Below are 22531 nucleotides of genomic sequence, written 5' to 3'. Positions count from 1 at the left end.
TTTTCCTGATAAATACTCAGAAAGTGCTCTTCTAATTCCTTTTTCTGTTACTGAGACAGAAATCAGTAGATCACTAACTACACTTTGAGTACAGTACAGAGAGTTGAACTTCTGGATTTGTTGCTAAGTGTTGTAATTCTTAGGGTTTTCAGATCTGGAACAAATCAGACTGAAGAAAACTTGATTGGGCAAATTTGACATATGTAATAGTACATTTGATTTGATTGTCTAATTAAGTGCTTAAATAAAACCTATCAAATCAGTCTTGAAACGTTTTGATGACTACTCCCTGCTTTTGTTGATATATTTCTTTTTTAAGTCTGTGAGATGCCTTAATTTAATCAGTTAACAAATGTGTCCCAAATTTATTTCGTATATCATAAGTCATTGGATAAAGTTATAATGGAAATGAGTACATGTGAAGAGCCACGTGCCCCTAATGGACCATCACCTATAGCGACTGCATCAGGACAAAGGTCAGTTGCTATTAAAAAAAAGTTTTTATACAATTGAGGTGGGATATCTGCTAGGATATAATCAGGAGACATGATTTCTCTGTGTTAATGTACTGTTATAATTCAATCTGTTAACTAATGTTGGACTAAATACATAATCTGGTTCTGAAGAGCAAGATGTGTAGGAACTTGGAAGGTCAGTGGTTGCTTATCTTCTCCATATCACCCCTCCCGTGTATAGGATCAAATCCCAGAATGAACTAGAGTAAACACAAAGCTCGCAGTCTGCATTTCCAGGATTGCAGTGTAGAAAAAACACCCTGACCCTTTATTAAGTATGTGGAAGTGGACAGGTAAAGTTTTTCATGGCATGGAAGTAAGTAAATGGTAAATAATGCCCCATTAAACCTCTATTGAGGGGGCAGGAAACTCTTCCTGTAAGCTGTTGGCAACCCTGTTATGATGGTGCTTTTTCCAGTTACCACGACCACTTAAAATGGTCATTAGTCACAGTGGCTGTATCCATGCAAGGGCTGGTTCATGTTCTGTTTTCTCAATATGATCGTTGACTTATAAGGAGAAAATTAGCAATGGCCTCTCCCCCCCATTCCACCCCCCCACCCCCCGCATAAGAACATTGTACTTAGGAAACTCAGAGGTGTTTTCATATATAGTTTGTAATGATATCTGGAGGGGACAAATACTTTCTTGTACAGATTCATTTCTTGCACATGTACAAAAGTGTTTTGATTATTATGTTGGGAGTCATATATTAAAAGAAGTAGAGCCCCGTGGCGCAAAGTGGTAAGCTGCAGTACTGCAGTCCAAGCTCTGCTCACGCCTGAGTTCGATCCCAACGGAAGTTGGTTTCAGGTAGCCGGCTCAAGGTTGACTCAGCCTTCCATCCTTCCGAGGTTGATAAAATGAGTACCCAGCTTGCTGGGGGTAAAGGGAAGATGACTGGGGAAGGTACTGGCAAACCACCCCGTAAACAAAGTCTGCATAGTAAATGTCGGGATGTAACGTCACCACATGGGTCAGGAATGACCCGGTGCTTGCACAGGGGACCTTTACCTTTAGTGGCATATAGATTCCTTAGAGACTGTGTCCTTCAGCACATGTGATTCTTACAAGCTGTACAGCATTCAAGGTGCATTATCTAAACTTCCTAAGTTTCTGAGATACATTGTGACTTTTGCTTCTCGTTCTGGTCTCTCAAGGCATCTTGCAACTGTGGGTTTTACCATCACGTGCCCAGGGAGGCAGGACTAAAAGCTTCACTTCCTGTCTTCCTGGGCGGGATCTCCACCCATATCCAGTTTCCGTCCTGCCTTGTACAGGGAAGCAGTTTCGCCAGTAGGCTCCGCCATTGGAGTACCCTTTTCACCTGGGATTTTCCTCTGTCCTCTGATCCTTACCTTCTGTCCCCTTGGCTCTTCACTTCCTAATTCCTCCTTTTAAAAAAACAAAAACAAAGAGAGATCCAGCCTCTCCCTCCTGCTTCTTTACCGTTCCCCCCCCCTCTTCCCACTCCTCCCTCTTCACTCCGGAGAGCAAGATGATGGGCGAACGGGGCGACTCGGACGAGGAGCCCCTCTCTAAGAGGGAGAACGACTGAGCCCTCGTCGTCTCGACAGGGCGGAGTCGCAAGAGGAATTCCAACGGCCGCCTTTGCGGTTCCGCGGAATCGGGCGCGGAGAGCCCAGGCGCCTCAAAAACGGCGCTCGCCACGAACTCAGGCACGGAGGCTTCTGGCGCCACAAAGAGAGCGCGCTCAGCCAAGCTGCTTGAAAATGGCGCCCATGGGTTACCGCGCAGCGGCGAGTCGAGCGGCGGCATGCCAGACGTGAGTACTCCGCCAGGGGAAGGCGCGCCTTTTAAAAGCGGGGGGGAGGTGCATGCACGTTTGCCCCAGGTTCTCCGCTTTCCCATGGGGAAGCCTTTAACTTGTTTACGGTGGTTATGGAAAAGCAGGCACAGATGCTGCAGGCTTTTAGCGAGTCCCTCTCCCCTCTGTTCAGGTCCTTGGGGAAATTTTCCCAAGATAGTGCTACGAGCTCAGATTCTGGACACCCTCAGGGCACACCTGGTGAGGGCCCCTAGAGACAAAAGGGCCGGGCTGGAACACAAAGGCGGCAAGGAAATCTTCCCGCGCTCTCCAGACTAGGGCCTCTCTGGAGGACGACTCATCCGTTTTGGGTGATTCTGAAGGAGAGAGCAGAGAGGAGGGCGAATTTGACTCCAACGAAGACAACCCACTGGTTTGGGAGGAACAACAGCCTCGCCTCTTTGGGGCAGAGGATTCTCAGAGCTTACTAACAAAGGCCCTGGTTGCCCTAGATCTAAATGAAGAGCCAGACTCTGCTCCAGTGACTACTAGCACAAAGAAAAAAGGGGATAAGGAATTTTCCCCCAGATCCCAGCCCCGGCAACATACCTTTCCTTTCCCGGAATATTTTGAAAACCAGGTCAAAGCAGAATTAGACAAGCCCATGGCCAACAGACAGTTCCCAGCCAGCGTCAAGTGGCTCTATGCCATGACACCTCAGGCTATGGAACTTTTACAAGTACCTATCATTGATGCCCCAGTCGTGGCAGTCCACTCCCCGGACCTACCCGCTGAGGACAGCATGGGCAACATACGAGACCCCATGGACAGAAAGGCCGAGAATCTGACCAGGAAAATTCATGACTCCTCGGCACTAGCCATTCAAGCCTCGGCAGCCACTTCAGTCATGGCCAGAGCATCCATAGTTTGGATTAGAAAGATAGCTCAGCTGTATTCAGGCGAGAACCGCAGGGTTGTAGAGGGCCTTAATCGCCTCTCCAAAGTGGCTGCTTTCATGGCAGATGCGTCCTTTGACTCAATGACCTTCACAGCCTGCAACCTATCCTCCACCATAGCAATGAGAAGGTCCCTGTGGTTGAGGCCCTGGCAGAATGAGTTCAAAACCAAGTCACTTACCCTTTCCTACCCCTTCACAGGAGGGAAGCTGTTTGGGGATAGGCTTGAAAAGATCCTTGTCGAGGACAAGAGGAAGGTACTACTAAAGTCAGCTAGAAAGGATAGGAGATCCACCACTTCCTACCCTGCCTTCAGGTCCTTCCACACACTACCGCGTTTCAGGCCAGACCAGCGTAGAGAAAGCTGGAACAGCTCCAGGGGATCCTTTCACAAGGAGTGGAAAGTTTTTTCGTCCCCAACAGGGCCAACAGCATTTCCACCCCAAGGGAGACAAGTTCTCCAAGGGCAATAAGCCATGACGCTGAACACCTGGCAGTGTGGGGGGGAGACTGCAGCACTTCAGCCACAAGTGGGTCCCTCCCCACACAGACGTTTGGGTATCCCAAGTGGTGTCCAAGGGATATCGAATGGCTTTTGTGAACACACCAAAAAGCAGATTCCTGAGGTCCCCCAGATCACAAAAAAGGGAAAAGTACCAGAGAACCCTGGCAGCCATAACTCATCTCATGTCCATGCAGGCTATAGAAGCGGTTCCCTCAACGGAAATTGGCTGCGGGACTTATTCAGTCTTTTTTACAGTCCCAAAACGCAACGGGGACTGGAGGGCCATCCTGAACCTGAAGCCCCTGGACAGGGCTGTAAGGTACAGAAGGTTTAGGATGGAGACGTTGAAGTCCATCATAGAGGCCCTGCAGCCAGGGGACTTCATGACGTCCTTGGATCTGAAAGAAGCCTACCTGCATATCCTTATTCACCCACTGCACAGGAGGTTTCTCCGCTTTTACTAAGTGGAAAAACATTACCAATTCAGGGCCCTCCTCTTTGGATTGGGCTCCGCCCCTCGAGTGTTCACCAAGACCCTCAGGCTGGAGGGGATAAGAGTTTTTCCCCACTTGGACGATTTGCTGATCTGTTCCAGGTCGGTGCCGGAAGCAGAGGCCCACACACACAAGGTAGTGCAGACTCTGTCAGAGCATGGCTTCCTGATAAATCTCGAGAAAAGCCATTTGACACCCACTCAGCGCCTACGCCATCTAGGGGTCATTTTGGACACCAGCAGGAATTTAGTCTCCCTGCCTCCAGACAAGATACAAAAAATCAGATCCATTGTCCTAACACTGCTAAGGGCAAAATCGGGAAAAGTAATGTTTCTGACCAAGTTGATGGGACTAATGGTGTCTTGCCTGAGTTGTGTTCCCTGGGCCAGGTTCCACTCGAGACCACTGCAGAGTCTTATACAGCCTCACCAGCAGCTGATCACCATGAAGTTAAACAAAAGCCTACTGCTGGACCAGAGCTTCCGGTCCAGCCTACTGTGGTGACACAACCCAAGGAATCTCAGCAAGGGATTGGCCTTCCTGATGGAGGATCAGATTCAGATCCACACGGACGCCAGCATGGAAGGATGGGGAGCGACATGCCTATCTCACATAGCCCAAGGAACGTGGTCAAGGTCAGAAAAAGGTCTTCACATAAACCTCCTTGAGCTCAGAGCCATTCGCCTAGCCCTGATCCAGTTTCAAGACATGCTTCGCCATCGTCACGTCCTTGTGAGAACAGACAATGTGTCAGCCAAGGCTCACATAAACAAGCAAGGGGGCTCCAGGTCGTCAAGACTTCACAAGGAAGCAGTCCTCATATTCACCTGGGCAGAACAGAACCTCCGGTCCATCTCAGCGGAACACGTCAGAGGAGCCCTAAATCTCCAAGCCGACTGGCTGATTTGCCAGACATTCGACGAAGGGGAATGGACCCTCAACAGATCCATCTTTCTCCAAATCTCAGAGAGATTCGGACAGCTGACAGTAGACCTGTTTGCTTCGGGCGAGAATCATCTCCTCCCTCGCTTCTTCATGAGGTACTTCCATCCACAAGCAGAGAAAATGGATGCCCTGGTGTCTCCATGGCCATCAGAGCTCCTCTTCGCCTTTCCACCTCTTCCCATTCTCCCGAAGGTACTCAAAAAGATCAGGAAGGAGGAGGCAACAGACATCCTGGTTGCCCCATTCTGGACAAGAAGGCCATGGTTTCCCAGTTTCATGGAGCTGGCGATACAGCAGCCCTGGGAGCTGCCCCCGATACCCCTGCGTCATCCAGACCCTCAATGGCTGCGCTTGACCGCCTGGAAGTTGAGCGGAACAGGCTCCTAGAACAGGGTTACAGCACAGCGATTGTCAATACCATGATTGAGGCTAGAAAGCCATCCACTAGGAGAATATACGGCCTGTCATGGAAGGCCTTCATTCTGTGGTGCAGAAGAAAAGATGTCGATCCTCTATTTCCTAGAGTCCCCGAGGTCCTGGAATTCTTGCAAGACTGGGTGGAACAGGGACTGAAAGCAGCTACCCTACGCAGACAGATAGCAGCTCTATCTTCAGTCATTCCTTCCATTAACGGCATTGCACTCTCCAGACACCCACACATTCAGACCTTCCTGAAGGGAGTGATCCAGACCAGCCCTCCAGCCATACACCGCTTTCCTACATGGCGTCTCAATGTGGTGCTGGCTGCACTCACTAGACCTCCCTTTAAATCCATCAGGGAGATCCCGCTAAAGATGCTAAGAAAGAAAGCAATCTTCTTAATGGGAGTTACCTCGGCCAGGAGGGTCTCGGAATTAGGAGCATTGTCAGTTAGGAAGGGCTTGTCTGTTTTTCACAGGAACAAGGTTGTCCTGCGACCGGACCCTACATTCGTTCCAAAAGTTAATTCGGTGTTTCACCGGGAGCAAGAAATCCACCTGCCGTCTTTCTGCCCCAACCCTAGCCATCCAAAGGAAAAGGAGTGGCACAACTTTGATTTGCGGAGAACACTCAGGGTCTACATTAAGCGTACTTTTCACCTGAGAAGGTCAGACTCTCTGTTCGTCTCTTTAACCAACCCCAGCAAGGGTCTTAAGATGTCTAGGACTGCTATAGGCTACGCCATAAGACAGTGCATCGCTACGGCGTGCCAAGCCAGTAAGGTCCCGGTCCCAGAAGGGATCATGGCTCATTCAGTGTGGAGCGTTGCCGCCTCGGCAGCCTTCGATAGACAAGCCTCTGTGGAGGAGATTTGTAAGGCAGCCACCTGGACGTCTGTGTCCTCCTTCACCAGGCACTATAAGATTAACACCATGGCCTCCGCCGACGCAGCCTTCGGCAGGAGAGTTCTGCAACACATCTTGGAAGCTCCTCAGCCCGCCCAAACAGGGTAGCTCTTGGAGATCCCACAGTTGCAAGATGCCTGGAGAGCCCAGAATGAGAACGGAGCCTTGTTTACTTATGTGAGGGCTCCTTCTGTTCTGGGATCGAAGGCATCTTGCCCACCCAGAGCTCACTTCCAAGACATAGTAGTAATTTAATGAAATCAGTTTCAGGTTTTTCATGGGGCACCCTGTAGGGGACCATACCGTCTCCTTCGCCCGTCAACTTGCTCTCAACAAGAGCGTGTGTATCCTTAAGTGCTCATGTGGATATGTTTTCTCTCATTTCCTTCTCACACTCTAATAATCCCGGGTAGCGTTGTTGCTATCTTTTGCACTTACCTGTCTCCTTTAGCTCGGCGAGTCCGAAAACTGGATATGGGTGGAGATCCCGCCCAGGAAGACAGGAAGTGAAGCTTTTAGTCCTGCTTCCCTGGGCACGTGATGGTAAAACCCACAGTTGCAAGATGCCTTCGATCCCAGAACAGAAGGAGCCCTCACGTAAGTAAACAAGGCTCTGTTCTCACCTACTTTTCCAAAGGTAGTTTCTCTGAGTTCCCAATTTACTACTGAATTGCACGAGCAGGGAATTTGACCCTTGGCTTGCCTAGATTCTAGCTCTGGTTTCTGTGGGATGGTCCCATTTGTTGGTTTCCAATTCTACAAGGAACTACACTCAGCTCATTGCTTTACATCAGTTTCCTTTGAATTACACATACTGTGTTTATGAAAATTAATAGTTCCTTCATAAAAGTATACTACAATTCTGATGGAAATGCCTGCATTTTATTTCTCCAGTGAATATGGTTTTGCTGAAAAAGTGGTAGAAGGAATATCGGTTTCTGTAAACTCCATTGTAATCCGAATTGGAGCAAAAGCTTTCAATGCTTCATTTGAGCTTTCTCAGCTGAGAATATATAGCGTAAATGCAAACTGGGAACACGGTGACTTAAGATTTACTCGCATACAAGAGTCTCAGCGTGGAGAGGTAAAGCCACCTTACATTTATAACAAGCTGATTTCAAAAGTATAGCATTGTCTAACTGATGCCATTAATAAATGTCAGGTTAATTTTACCTTGATCTTAACATTATGATTTAAATTATTTTAACAGTGGTGTTGTTACATATTGAGTCCCTATTTGCATATCCTTCCAGGTGGTACGATTGTTGCTGATTTTGGGTGAATCACACAATACAAAGATGTGTTTTGGAGTTTCATGCCTCCCGGGTATGCACAAGTCCAATTTGTTTTGAGACCACAGAGCATGGAGAAAGAGTAGTTAAGCCTTTCTTCCTCATGCCATTTGCCCAATGCGAAATAACCCTGGGGAACTGCTGCATGCCCTGTTGGGGAAACTTATGTGGAACCACCAGTACATGTAAGTTTCCTCAGTGGAGCAAATGACATTTTCAGATTCAGACACCTTTATTGGCATAGAAAGGACACTGATATAAAAATAACAATGGTACAAAGATCTATAATAAACACTCCATCCTACAAACATATATCCAACAAGTGACTATGAGCTACAATAGACCCGGCACTCTATCTGATGATGAAGCCCCGTGCTTTCAAATGGCATTTTCCTGGAGTTGTAGGTTGGGAAAATGGTATACAGGGAGAAGGTATAAGGCCTCGGTCTTCAGGCCCTGAATATTGCAGTCCTGATGCAAATCTCAGTCGTGCACACTTGGGAGGAATGAATCTGCAGAACATGCTTTTATAACGTATGACTCTGCCCTTAGTGGTTGCTCACTTGTCACTTAAGGTCTGTGCAAAGATTTCAGGCTACACTATTCTCTATTTCACATGCTTTGCCGTGTGCAAGCCGCTTCACTTACAAAGCATGCTAAATAAAGGAATTACATGGACAGAGGACTCTATTTGTATCAGTGAATATGAAGTTATGTCCCTTTGGGTAACATGTAAATGAGCCTACAGACCAAGTTCAGAAGACCTGCTGGGTTCAAGGAACATGCACAGCAAAATATGAGAGCCCTGCTGCTAACTATCGATCTGTTTCTGAAGGTAGCAACTATAAGGGAAGATATGTTTAAGAGTTTTATACGTTTACATCTTCATTTGAGACACTTTTCTTGGTAGACGTGATCTTAGCAGCTGTAGTTGAAGCCGTGTACATTTTGCAAATCATGGATATAATATATACAGAATAAGGGAGGAGGTAACAAAGCTTGCATCCAGAAGAGAAGGCAGTCAAAAAAAAGGGGGAGAAATTGTTCCCCAGTCTGTTGAAAAGGAGCTGGGAGGAAAGTTGTGTGTGCTGGAATTTAGCACCCCAAGTATTGGTGTGCTGGAATTTAGCACCCCAAGTATTGGTTGTAGGCCTCTAATTATCTTTATATCTACAAATGGGCTGTGCCCAGAAGTTCTTGGGAAGTGACTTTACCCACATGTGCCTCCCTGTCCTTTAAGATTTGGAAAAGCTTTGCTCCAGGGCCTTCATTTACAATGAATGAGCTGTGCAATACTTGATACAGGGCTTTTTTAGCCATGGATACTGCCAATCTTCTTGTTGATCTGGTTCAAATTTTTTGAGAACCAATTTAATAGGTACGTTTTTTTTAAACGCTGCTGCTTGTCTGTCTTTGGGATTTTTATTGTTGTACTGCATTTTATGTGTTATAAACCACATAGAGAAATCTTTTAGAATCATAGAGTTGGAAGGGACCACCAGGGCCATCAAGTACAACCCCCTTCACAATGCAGGAAATTCACAACTACCTCCCCCCCTCCACACCCCTAGTAACCAGAAGATGGCCAAGATGCCCTCCCTCTCATCTGCCTAAGGTCACAAAGTCAGCATTGCTGACAGATGGCCATCTAACCTCTTCTTAAAAACCTCCAGGGAAGGAGAGCTTACCACCTCCCGAGGAAGCCTGTTCCACTGAGGAACCGTTCTAACTTTTGACAATTCAGTATATTAAAAAGAAAATGTCTTTTTAGTTTTAGATTATGAGCAAATTGTATTTTGATCTTCTGGTCTAGTAAGCTCCTTTTACTATTCAAATTACTATCACTAGCTTTTAGACTGTTTTTACAGCTCTGTTCTTCATGGCACTCCTATTTTTTATTATTTTTTCTATTTAATGTGTTGCATTCTTCAGAGGTTTTAAGTATATTTTGTAAACTCTTGGGCACTATAAAATAATAGCTATCTATTCTTATACTATAAAAATTTTTCAAACTTCTGTGAAATATGGTACATATTAATGAGTTGTGACAGAATCTGCATAGCTGCTTAATAACACTTCTTAAGGAATTGTAGAACGAGTCTATTACATTAGTAACTTCATGTATACCTTCCTATTGCTTCCTAATTTGTGTTTGTTTTTGCAGGTGTTGACATTTAAAGAGATCAACTGGCAGATGATCAGAATAGAAGCAGATGCCATCCAAAGTTCTCAGCATGAAATCATGAGTGCTCCAGTTCGCCTGATTACTAACCAGTCCAAAATTAGGATCACACTTAAAAGAAGGGTAATGTTGAATACTGCTTTGAAGCAGTGTATACTGTTTGTAATAATGGAAGGCTGTTGCCATAGCAGGTTCTGCCATAGCAGAAGTCTTACACAACATGTTTACCACCAGATCAGTTTGTTGTGTACTGGATAGATAAAATTTGAGGCTACGACTGTTCTATGGGAAGGGGGTTCTGGATTTTTAACAAACTCTTGTGAAATCCTTCTTCCAGGTCCTGGAAAAGGCAAGGGAATTTCTGACTTCCTGTTAAGCCTCTCTGAGGCTTGGAATGTGAGAGAAAAATTGAGTCCTTTCCCCCTCCTGTCCAATTCAGAGCTGATGAGAAGGGGAGAGACTTGCCCTCACAGATGTGCTGGGCCTTAAAGGCCCAGCACCTCTGAAAGTCATCATGATGTCACTAATGGGACCATCACTAGTAAGGCCAGATGTGTAGCCCGCTATGTGCAGGTATGTTCATTTGACCTGTTGATAACTGATAAATTAAAGAAAGACATCTTCTGTACTTGAAGCCATTTTCTGTTGGTATAGGGAGCGTCACCTACCAAAGCCTCACCTGTGGGTAAGGCCAGTCCTTCATTTGTCTCCCCTAGTATGGGCCATCTAACATTAGATGCTACCAGCTGAATGAGGTGGCTAGCCCTCAATTTTCTTTCAGATTATGACTTTACATGGTAAGGATGATTACCCCTCACTTTTTGTATTTATTTGATTCTTTGTCAGTTGCCTTAAGGATGCCTATGGAAAAGCAGGATGTGTCTGTAATAAAAAGAGATTTTGCCTTTAAATGAAATATTTAATTTTTTAGGTTTGTTTCTCAAGACAGTGTTTATATAGCATAAGATGCAAATTCAAACTTAGCTTTATTCTCATCTTACTGTTCATTCAAAGTCTCTCTCAGCCATGGCCAGCAGGAGGCACAAAGTCACACCAGTTATTGAGAATGAAGATTCCAGTTTACTGGCATTAAACATTGCTTAATGTTCTGTTTCAACATGTAATCCAATTCTTGGCTTAATATCAAAACCACAAATTATTAACTTTCAAAAATCTACTTTCATCTCCACAGTTAAAGGATTGCAATGTGGTGGCATCCAAACTGATTCTAATACTGGATGACTTGCTATGGGTTTTAACTGATTCCCAGTTGAAAGCTATGGTACAGTATGCAAAATCCCTTAGTGAAGCAATAGAAAAATCAGCTGAACAGAGAAAAAGCCTTGCTACTGAATCCACACCGGTAAGCTATTCAGTCAATGTGTTTTAACATTTAGTGGATGCCAATGATGCAGTTCAGTAAAAGATGCAAACTTGCATCTCATTGATTCAGTCAGACTTAAATAAGTGAATTTTAGTCCCACTGATTTTAATAGGTCTTTAGATGTGTCTAACTCTTTATTGGACTGCATCCAAAAACAACACTTACAGTGCAATCCTGTGCAGAGTTATTTCAGTTTAAGCCTGTTGAAATGAGTTGCCTTAGAGTAGAATAACTCTCCTTAGGATTGTACTGTTAGTATATTTAATTCCATGCTGACAACAGTAATGGGCATCACACCCTTTTTTGTTCTACAACATAAAAGGAACCATATGTAGGTCAAGATAACCAAATGTTGGACAAATGAGTATCCTGTCATGTCAAGCTGGGACAGAATTGTCTTACGGATTTTAAATTTTTTGAAGGAGAATAGAGGTAACTCTGTTCAAGGCCACAGCCATATAAAGGCTTTTAAGTTTCAAAGATTTAGCTAGGAGTTGTATTAAGAACTATTGTTAGCAGTGGGCAAAACAGTCATTTATGTGTGTGTAGTATTGTCCTAGAAGACGTTAAAACACTGATATTTTAAAATGGACCAATTTTAAGGTGATTTTGCATCTGATATTTCATGCACACCCACATACTTGTCTTATTAGCCCTGCTGTGGAAGAAGGATTCTCAGAAAAATGTGATGAACATTTAAGGGATTGTTCACACAGAAGTTTTGTTCCATGTGCTTAGAGACACAAACAAGGCTGTCCTTATACGTTTTTACCAGCATATGTTTGAGAGACTGGTATAGAACTCAATTGCTGTAGAAGGGTTCAGCAAAAAGAGCTCTAATCCCCCTGATGAAGCTTTAATAGCAAAATGCACAGGCTGTACATGACAATAAAGCTGTCACCAGTCATTGCATGCCCCCCCTTTTTTTGGTTGGAGAGATTGGTATGCAGACAATTAAAGTATATCGAAGAAAGCTACTTTTTCAGCACTGCCAATATTTTATCATTGTTTTGAGCAGCAACTAATATAATAAACTTTGATGAAGGCAGCTTTCTCTAATACATAAGTGTAACATATGTATTGGACTTCTTTTCACTTTCAGATGTTTAAATTCTTTATCCTGAAGATCAAGTCTGTATAAAGTTATATGTTTGTTTCCAGAGTTCCACTACTGTGCCCAGTTCTCAGCAGGTGAAAACACAGCACTCCTCAGCAGCTGTTGATCATAATGATTCAATTGTGAAACTGTTCAGTAATTTTGATGTTAAGGAAACTTCTTACCATCTAGTAATTTCCCATTTGGATCTGCATATATGTGATGACATTCATGTTAAAGAAAAGGGTAAATGAACTTTATTTGCTTTCTCGCTGTAGTACTGTAGACATTGCCATAGAGTTATGTTGGTGGAGATTTTTGTTAATATTGATACTTATTTTTATATCTATTCTGACTTATACATCAGGTGGTGTAATTTAGCAGATAATTTGTTTCACAGATGCCAACAGGCGTATTTCAGGAGGAGCTATGCAACTGTCCTTTAGCCAATTGACAGTAGACTACTACCCTTTCCACAAAGCAGGTAACAGTATACTCTGAGTTGTAGTCTTTTAATAGTCTAGCATGTACAAAAGGTTTGAACAATGTGACTGCAGTTTATTTGAATGAGGTTAATGTTCTTTTCAATATGTATAATTCTCAACATAGCCCTATCTGTGGATTGGGGCTCTAGAGAGAGAAGGGAGATTTTTTTTTTTAACTAACTTGTGGGGACCTGCCCCTCCAAGATTTGCAGAAAAATCTGCTTGTGCAGACAATGTAAACTTACCATTAGCAGGCAGGGAAGGATGAGCCAACCAAGCCTGCCTGCCTTAACACAACAAAGGTGCCACTCCGGCACTGTTGCCTCTCTGCTCCAGGCCAGCAAGCGGGGGCGACTCCCCCTTGTGCTAAGTTCCCTGTGCTGCAGGCTGGTGAGGGAAGAGTAGGAGCTGCTGCCACTCCCCTGCCATTTGAACCAGACAATCAGGTGGATGGGGGCATGTGAATCACTGCTTCCCTCCCTTCTACTGCCAGGGCAGTGGCACTGTTGGTGAGGGAGGAGGACCAGGAGCCAGCATCACCTGCCCATCTCTGGAGCTGGGCAGGTGAGGGCGGGAAAGCAGCATCCACTGTGGGAGCTTCTGCCTTCTGCCTCTGCTGAGTGAACAGGTGATGGGATGAAGAGAGACTGATTGAAAGAAGGGAGAGAGAGAGAGACTGTCTCAATGAAAGAAGGGGAGGGAAGAAGAAACAAAGGGGGGGAATGTGGTGTCCCCTCCCCTATAAGTTCTCATGGGTCCCCTGCTTGTGTACTCATCATCTTGCAGGTTTCTGAAACTAGAAAATGGAATGAAGATGCTGCAGGTTCAATATCTTGTGCACAATATAGTATTACAAGGTGGCCGCAGTGCAACCAGGGAGCCTCTTCCGATGTCCTGGGCCGCTGACCGAACCTGCCAGGCCAGGCTCTCTGAGGCGACCGCAGCCACTGCCATTTTAAGAATAAAGAGTGTTGTCTGTGCATGCACAGGCAATGCTTTTTAAAAAACTGAGGATTTAAGCCCCCATTTTTTAAAAATCAGATTTTTCTACAGACCGAGGGGGTCCCTTAAATCTGCAGAAACATCTGTTGGGGTCAGTGTGCTTTCCTATCCATGGATTTAGGTATCTGTGGCACAGGTGGGAATTAGATATCTTAGCATCTGCGTGTTGAAACTTGCTTGAATAGGTTTTAATATACTTGCATTTATATGACCCTTTAGAGCAGTCCAAACACTTGACCATTCTATTTCAGTAATCATTACAGCAGCCTCAACATAAACAAATAGTTTTACCTCTATAAAGAAATTAAGTGACACAGGGAACTTCCTTATTCATAGTTCAGTTTCTTAGTTTTCACAGGGTATGGAATTGAGGGCAGGCTAAGAATTTCCAGAATGACAATGTCTTGTTTTTACATGGTTTTAAATAAGTAGTATATTGTAAAAATGCTTCATGTTTATAGGCAAGTAATTTATATGTAATATTTATAGGTGACAGTTGCAGTCATTGGATGCATTATAGTGAGGCTACCAAAGCCAGAAGCGGATGGGCAGAAGAATTATTACAGGAGTTCAAAAGCAATGTTGAATTGCTGAAGCAGGCTGTGAAGGATCATAATGTAGATACTCCTGTTAAATCCCCACCTCATGGGTCCCCACAGCATACCCAAGCAGGTATTTCTTTGTATGTTTTGTTAATTTGTGTGATGAGAAGAAAGGTTGCTTCACCCCATCTTAATCACACTTTATAATATATTCTCTTAGTTTCAGTGGATCACAATTGGATACAAACACAGCTGTGGTGACATTAGGAATATCTGGCTGTTTGTCTTACCTTTGGCATCTTTCTATTAAAACTTAATTTCAGTTATAACCACTTGTATGAAAATAGTTTTAGTGATGCTTGGAGCTAGTGGAGAAAAAGTATGATAGTCCAAAGCTTGCATAATTCTGGCAAGTGTGCACCACCACATTACAGTAATTGTCGTATTTAGTAAAGTAATGCGTTTTAATTTTGACATTATTGGTTTTAATTATCAGTCTTTTCTTTTAGACTTCCTTGTGAAAATGTTCTTGTAGTACAGTAGTGGAGATAGATAGCAGTTTTAGAACAACTGCATCCAGCAAGTGGTTTTTATGCCTTCTGTTTTCTCTAGGCAAGGAACAGGTACCTCAAGGCAACACTAAGCCACCCCCTGTGACCTCTCAGCAATCCAAGGCTAAACTGATGTCCAGCCCTGTTGTGGTTAGGCTTGCAGATGTTAATATTTATCAGGTATATTCCAGCACAAATTGCTGCTGATATGTCTTGATGTACATGTGATGATGACTTAGCATGTATTTCTATGCAGGGTTGATTTTTCATGGCCAACCCTTGACTTCAAGCAGGGAGAGCTAGTGGGACTTGTGCAACAGCACTTTAAAAAATATTCATAATTTACTGGTTTAAGGCATAATACTGTTTTGATATATACTTAAGATTTTTTTAAGTCATAAAAATGTGAATTATTAAAGCTATAATTGAATAATTTTTCTAGTCAGGCTTGAGCGAAATTGGAACAAAATAGACAGACACCATGCTCTGAAAAAAACTTTTACAGCTTGTATTGATTGTCAGGTGTATTTTTACCCCAAGCCAAAATCCAGTTAATCTTGGATTTAAAATATCCTACAATTTTGTGTGTGTGACAAGTCATTGTGTTTCCTGGTACATATTTCTTCTAGTTTTACCCTTCTCTTGTGCATATTAAATAAGTCACACAAATTCAGTTCCAGTATAAAATTAGAATTTTTATTTTCCATTTGAAACAACATAAGCTATGTTTGAACCTTTTAGAAAACTAGTAAATTTTTAGAAGAAAACATCTACAACAAATGATTCCTATGCTTCATATCCTGAGCTATGTGATGTGGAAAATGTCTTTCAGGTTATCAGGGAGGGTCATCAAGTTGTCAGGATACTTAAAAATGCTTCCCTGGATCAGTATGTTCTATTTAAAAAACCTCATGGGATTTGTACCCATTATGTTACATGCACCCCAAAGCCATTTCGACCAAACAAATGTGACGGGTTGAAATTTACCCCGCTGTGATAACTGCTTAACTGGAAAAAAAATTCTGCCTTCAAAATTTAGTCTATTTTGAATTTGACTTTTTTACTGAACTGCTTACTGTGTGAATCCGAAACAGTGGAAGAGTTAAGATATGTAAATGAAATATGTAACATATTTTTAAAATATTTTTGAAGTGTTCTATGGCAAGCACTAATTGAGAACTATCATTTACTCAGTGTTTCCAGACAAGCATTACTTAAAGCTGCATCCTGATTTTTCAGGTCTCCACTGCAGATCAATATCGCCGTTCTCCTAAAACTCTTATTTCTTGCAATAAAAAGTCTCTATACCTCCCGCCAGAAATGCCAGCCATTCATATTGAATTCACTGAATACTACTATCCAGATGGAAAAGACTTTCCCAGTAAGTATGTTCTTTTTGGGGCGGGGGGCGGGGGTGTCCTATATTTTTAGAGTGTTTCTGCAGGTTTTATTTATTTATGAAATCTTTAACATGATAACAATTGTTAATAGTTAAATTGTGGAACTCCCTGCCCCAGGATGTGGTGGTGGCTGCCTACTTGGAAGGCTTTAAGAAGGGAGTGGACATGTTCATGGAGGAAAGGGCTATTAATGGCTATTAGTAAAATTGGATACTAGTCATGATGCATACCTAGTCTCTACAGTATCAGAGGAGCATCAGTGGAGGTTGGAACTGTACAGCTATCATGGCCCCATGTAGGTTCCCACTGTCACGGGTCAAAGCTACTTTTGCAAGCTCCTATAGTGCTGTAGTTGTATGCAGGCACTTGTTCGACAGTGACCATAACAAGTAGCATTTTCCCTCCCTCCCCAAAGTGCCTGGAACAGTTTGGGAATATTTCAATTACCTTTTGTATATAGGAGAAGGTATATGCTTATCCACATAGCCATATATGTATTATATTGGCTTGGATCCTCTGAAACATGACTTTTTTCATCACCATCTCCCCCTGCCTCAAATGCTGCTTCTGGAGGATGATTCCCAGGAATAGTGTTGGGGGGGGGCATTTTGGGCTGCAGCAGGAAGGAGAAGAAAGGAAAGGCATGCTCTGCTGATAGAAATCTGAACCCTCACAGAAAAGCTCTGTGGATCCAAGCCATAATCTTATAGAAAGAAGGGGGGAAAGCAATATTAACCTCCCTCACCATCAAAAAACATTTCTTTTCAGATTCCCCTGAAAGTGAAATTGACTAAAACATAAGTTTCTAAGTCAGTCTAGTCAGTTTTAAAACTCTGTTGAGTTTGCATGTAGGAGAAATAACTTTAATTAAGAATTATGATATAAATAGTTAGAAAAAACTAGATGTTTTCATCTTATGGTGAAGCAACCATCTCCCCTCTTAAATATTTACAGTTATCAATCTATCAGAACTAGTTCCATAATATCTTTCCATTGTGCCTCAGAAATAATCCTCTGTACACAGTCAGAATGACAACATTCTGTTTGATTTGGGTTTTCTTAATATCATCAACCAGATGTTAGAATGGTGTTATTTTGTAATTTTTTTTACTGTGTTTTTATTTTTCTTAGTTCCAAGCTCAAACCTTTATATTCAGCTGAATGCTCTGCAGTTCACTCTGGATGAGAGGAGTGTTCTTTGGTTAAACCAGTTTGTGCTAGACCTGAAACAGAGTCTCAATCAATTCATGGCCATGTATAAGTTAAATGACAATTCAAAGTCAGAGGAGCATGTTGATGTTCGAGTTGATGGGTTAATGATAAAGGTACAGTTTGAAAAATGATTACAAGAATAATTGTCCAGGGGTCTTTTGCTACATTTATGTAAATTAAATGTTTTGCAAATGGGTGGGTAACTTCTGACTTGCAGAAGATATGTGATGTCAATAATTCTTTCTGCTCCCCTCCAAACAGAGAAACTGAAAACCCAAGATAACTGCAATGATCTCCAAAAGGATCTTAGCTCACTGATTCCATGTTCAGTGCTGCTGAAATTCCATATTAGGCATTGTTAGAAAAGAAAGTGAAAATCAAAATGCCAGTTTTTTAAATCCCTTTGTATGAATCTATGGTGGGACTGCATGTGGGTTACTGTGTACCGTTCTGGTTGCCTCATCTCTTAAAAGATATAGATCAGGAAGGGGAACAGAAAATACACCAACATGATGAAGGGGTTGGAGAACTTTACCCATGAGGAAGGTTTTATGAAATGATGCATGAAAGGGATAAAGGAGAGCGAGAAAGTTTCCTGCCTGCATCATAATGCTAGACTTAGAAACTAATTCAGTGTGCACAGAGAAAAATATTTTTTAAAAACTTACAGAAGTTACTACCTCAAGGTGTGATACTGGCTACTAGCTTAGATGACTTTAAGAGACTGCAAGACAAATTAATGGAAGATAGGTCTATCAATGACTATTTGCTGTGATAGCTAAACGGAACATCCCAGTTCAGGGGCCATATGACTTTGAATACTGGCTACTGAGGGGAATCAGCAGGGGAGGGCTACTGTTTTCATGTGGGCTTTCTGGAAGCATCCAGCTACAGCTGGAAATAGAATGCTGAACTAGAGGAAACCTTGCTCTGATTCAGCAGGTTTATGCTCTTATTTTCTTATATATTCACATTTCCAGAAATGACAGGCTTCTCTTACCATATTTTTCGCTCCATAAGACGCACTTTTTTCCTCCTCAAAAGTGAGGGGAAATGTCTGTGCGTCTTATGGAGCGAATGTGCGCACAGAGCCGGCTGGGCGCTCTGGAATGACGCGAGCCGGCTCTGTGCACCCCGTTCCAGTGCGCCCAGCCGGCTCTGTGCGCCCCGCCCGCCCGCCTCCCAGCTGGCTGTTGGGGCAGGGAAAGCCGGCTCGCGTTGTTCCAGCGCACCCAGCCGGCTCTGTGCGGCCCTGCCCTCCTCCCAGCTGACCGTCGGGGCGGGGAACGCCGGCTCACCCCCTCCCGACGCGCACAGCCGGCATTCGCTCCATAAGACAAGTTTTTAGAGGAGGAAAACAAGATTTTTTCTTGTTTTCCTCCTCTAAAAACTAGGTGTGTCTTATGGAGCGGTGCGTCCTATGGAGCGAAAAATACGGTAATTAAAAAAAAGTTGTTCGACCATGTCAATCCATGCAAAATCCAAAAATAGGAACAAAATCCATATAATACTTTTCATTAGGGCCCAGCCAAATTGATAAAAATATCACATAAGCAACTTTCATGGTCACCAGAACTCTCCTGTTAGTCCGAATGTTACAAAATTTAAAAAGAAAGAAGGGTAGGAGGCAGATTTCTCAGGCCATGATTTTTTGTAACATCCAGCCTAATGGAGAGCCGTGGTGAGCGTAAAAGGTGCTTGTCCAATGTTTTGTGTCAGTTTGGTTGGTGTTAGTAAGATATATTAAACTGGTTTTGTCTTTCTCATAATGCTACTGCTATTTTATGTAGTACAAAAATGTACTAGAATATGGAAGTGTTGCACATCCTTGTTCTATACAAAAATGACATAGTGTCTGCCCATAATACTTACAATCTATATTAGTCAGGACCACAACAAAGGAACAGGCTGGAGATTGAGGAGTGAATGAGTAAAGGGGATGGTCTGTAGGCTAGTTCAAAAAAACGATCACCACAGTATCACATATATACACATTTTCTTAAAAGTTTTGGTTAGCATTATAATGTAAAACTTGAGATAACCTAAGCCTAGTTAGTTCTATTCTCTGGAGGTGATTCTGCAGAAATATGATTAGCCATGTCATCATTCTCTATTTAATCTCCTTCATTAAGACAGTGATTCTCAGATTTCACATAACTATGCCCCCAGTCTTAGTAGGCTGGCTCCTACATACCTTTGGCCCACAACCCACTCCCACATTGCTTTACTCTAGTTCTTCAAGGTCTACCTTCACCTTCCCCTCCCCCTGGTGTCACTTCTGCTCTAGCCTGAAGTAGCCAGGACTTTCCAAAAGTTTGTTGGGAATTTATGAGTCAGTTCCTTCATTTTGGCAATCCTGGTGGGGTTGTAACTCATACTTTGGGAAACTGTGAGCCTTCATAGTGTGCATTATCCACAAAATAAGTGTTGCTTAGGGCAGGCTACTTGTACATTGTCTCTCACACACACCAGTACTGTTTGTGTTAAGTTGTGTCCTTTTTGTCATATCTGATTTGTGACTGTTCTTTTTCTTGCAGTTCATAATTCCTTCTGAAAGGAAACAAAACCATAAAGATGATCCACATGCAATTTCCATTCAGAGCTCTGAAATGATTGCTACAAATACTAGGCACTCGCCAAACTGCAGACACTCTGATTTGGAAGCAGTGTTCCAAAACTTCAAAGACTATGAATTTTTCAGTAAAAGTTTCACAGACTTCCCCAAATCCCCTGACTGTTTCAATCTTCTGCATCCCATCTTCCAGCGACATGCTCATGAACAAGATACTAAGGTGCATGATGTCTATAAAGGTTTTATTGCTCCCAAACTGAATAAATGTGCACTTAGAACATCTGCTGCTTCTGATGTCTGGGCAGTACATTTTTCACAGTTTTGGATAGACTATGAAGGAATGAAAAGTGGGAAAGAACGGCCAGTAAGCTTTATAGACTCCTTCCCACTTTCACTCTGGGTTTGCCAGCCTTCAAGATTGGAACAGTCATACAAAGAGCCTTCTTTCTATAATCAGAAACCTCTTAACATTCCAAAAAGTGACTCAAGTGAGCTAGCAAGTCGACTGCAGCGCAAAAAACTTTTAAAGGAATATTATAGCACTGAGATAGAACCTTTGTTTAATGGAACTGAAGATCTGTACACTGCTGACAGCACTGCGGGATCCAAGTCTGCATGTTTTTCAGCTGATGCAGATATACATGTTCTAGTTCAGGTCCAAAAACATGTCAGCTTGCAAATCAATCATTATCAGTACACTTTCTTACTGTATCTCCAAGAATCTCTTGTATTACTTCTGGAAAACCTGCGGAAAGATGTACAAGCCGTGACAGGGAACCCTGCAAAACAGGCAGATGTCTGCATTGGGATCTTGCTGAAGAGTGCAGACATAGCTCTATTACTCCATCCAGTGATGGAGGGAAGCACCTGCAAGTCTCCAGTCCTAGAGGAGGGAAGTCCAGCGGCATCAGACCTCTCACCTTTGGAAAATGAAGAAACTTCTGCATCCGAAAATAAACTAGCTGTTGCTCATGCTGCTCAGATGGGCAGTTTGGATTTGAATGTTATATCAGACTGTAGATCTATGAATTCTGACCTTAGCAAAGCCATTCTGACAGACCCTGTTTTCAAAACAGACAGAGAGATGGATTTGCGAAGAGGAAGTTGTTTTTCAGACGATGCCTCAGAAAAACTTTTGGGGAAAATAAATGAAGAAAATAGTAGTGGACTTTTCAGTCGAAGTGATTCAGAAGAAATTTGTGAGTCACTAAGTGAGAAGAGTAATGCATATTCCAAGGATTTGGTTAATATTTTAAGTTGCAGAGAAGATTCAATTGAGGAATTGGTAGACAAGGAGGATGACAAAAGTATTTGTACAAATAAGGAAAGTGGAGCAGGGAGCTCACTTCTTAAAGCTTCACAGTTAGATGTGGATATTACCTGGCCGTCTGAAGAACATGAAAACAACAAAGAAAAACCTGCCACAATTAAAACACTTCCATTTCAGCCTTCATTAAGGTATAAAAATGATAGTATTGAAAATTAATTCATTGCTTTAGCAATTAACACTAAGACAGACTCCTCCCAATTAGTTAAGCACTTCTTCCTCACTGCATTTTGAGACTTCGGACAGGTCTCCAGGTTTCCCCTCATCATATGGGGGAAGTTGGAATTGGCTTCTGTGTGGTGGTGGTTTCTAATGGGTAAAGTGGCATGTTGCATCATTCTTCTGTACCAGTTACAGCATTTCAAAGCAAATGGCAGCTTCTGCTAGGGCAGTGGTTGGCAAACTGCGGCTCGCGAGTTGCATGCGGCTCTTTGGCTCCTTGGGTGTGGCTCTGCCCCTGGGCGCCGTGCCTGCTGCTTAGACTCCCCCAGGGCCCGGCCGGCTGCGGTTCCTGCCAGCGCTTCTCCTGTTGCTGCGACAGCTGGCGGGCGGCCGCCCCTCCCTCCTCCGAGACGCCTCTCCCGCCCAGGGCTCTGCTCTACCGCGCGTGCGCGGTCACTGCCTGCCCGCCCGCCCGCCCCCCGGGCCGTCAAGCCCAACCCCGGTCCCAGCGCCAACCCACAGGGGAGGGGGGAAGAGCCCTCGGACCCCCACTCGCCCGGAGAGAAGCCTGGAGAGGCAACAAGCGGCAGCCAGCTAGAGCCGCCTCCCAGCGCCCGGGGGGGCGGGCTCGAGGTCCCCACAACTGCCTACCAGCCCGCTTGTCAGCTGGCGAGCAGGAGAACCGGTCCAGGCAGACCACGCCCGGCCGATGGGGCGCTGCAGTGGCCACGACGGCCCCCAGGCTGGCCTGCCAGCCGGGTCCCCGGGGAGAGGCCGAACAGCCCACCCATCAGCTGGCAGGCAGAGGGGGGAGCG

General features: G+C 43.7%; 1 protein-coding gene across 2 annotated transcripts in view; it reads left to right on the top strand.

Annotated features, from left to right (window-relative positions):
• Positions 1-22531, top strand: part of BLTP3B (bridge-like lipid transfer protein family member 3B) — a 55007-nt gene that overhangs the window by 20082 nt on the left and 12394 nt on the right. For both annotated transcript variants that reach the window (XM_056846882.1, XM_056846881.1), the window contains exons 4-14: positions 385-476; positions 7403-7592; positions 9965-10105; positions 11175-11345; positions 12528-12708; positions 12863-12946; positions 14439-14621; positions 15104-15222; positions 16282-16423; positions 17574-17767; positions 20192-21684. In XM_056846882.1, the coding sequence (XP_056702860.1) occupies positions 385-476; positions 7403-7592; positions 9965-10105; positions 11175-11345; positions 12528-12708; positions 12863-12946; positions 14439-14621; positions 15104-15222; positions 16282-16423; positions 17574-17767; positions 20192-21684 (2990 nt within the window). The remainder of the gene's footprint in view (positions 1-384; positions 477-7402; positions 7593-9964; positions 10106-11174; positions 11346-12527; positions 12709-12862; positions 12947-14438; positions 14622-15103; positions 15223-16281; positions 16424-17573; positions 17768-20191; positions 21685-22531) is intronic.

The sequence above is a fragment of the Euleptes europaea genome, chromosome 3 (genome assembly GCF_029931775.1).
Source record: "Euleptes europaea isolate rEulEur1 chromosome 3, rEulEur1.hap1, whole genome shotgun sequence".
Lineage (NCBI taxonomy): Eukaryota > Metazoa > Chordata > Lepidosauria > Squamata > Sphaerodactylidae > Euleptes > Euleptes europaea.
Note: the sequence above shows the minus strand (reverse complement) of the source record. Positions and strands in the feature narration are given on the sequence as shown.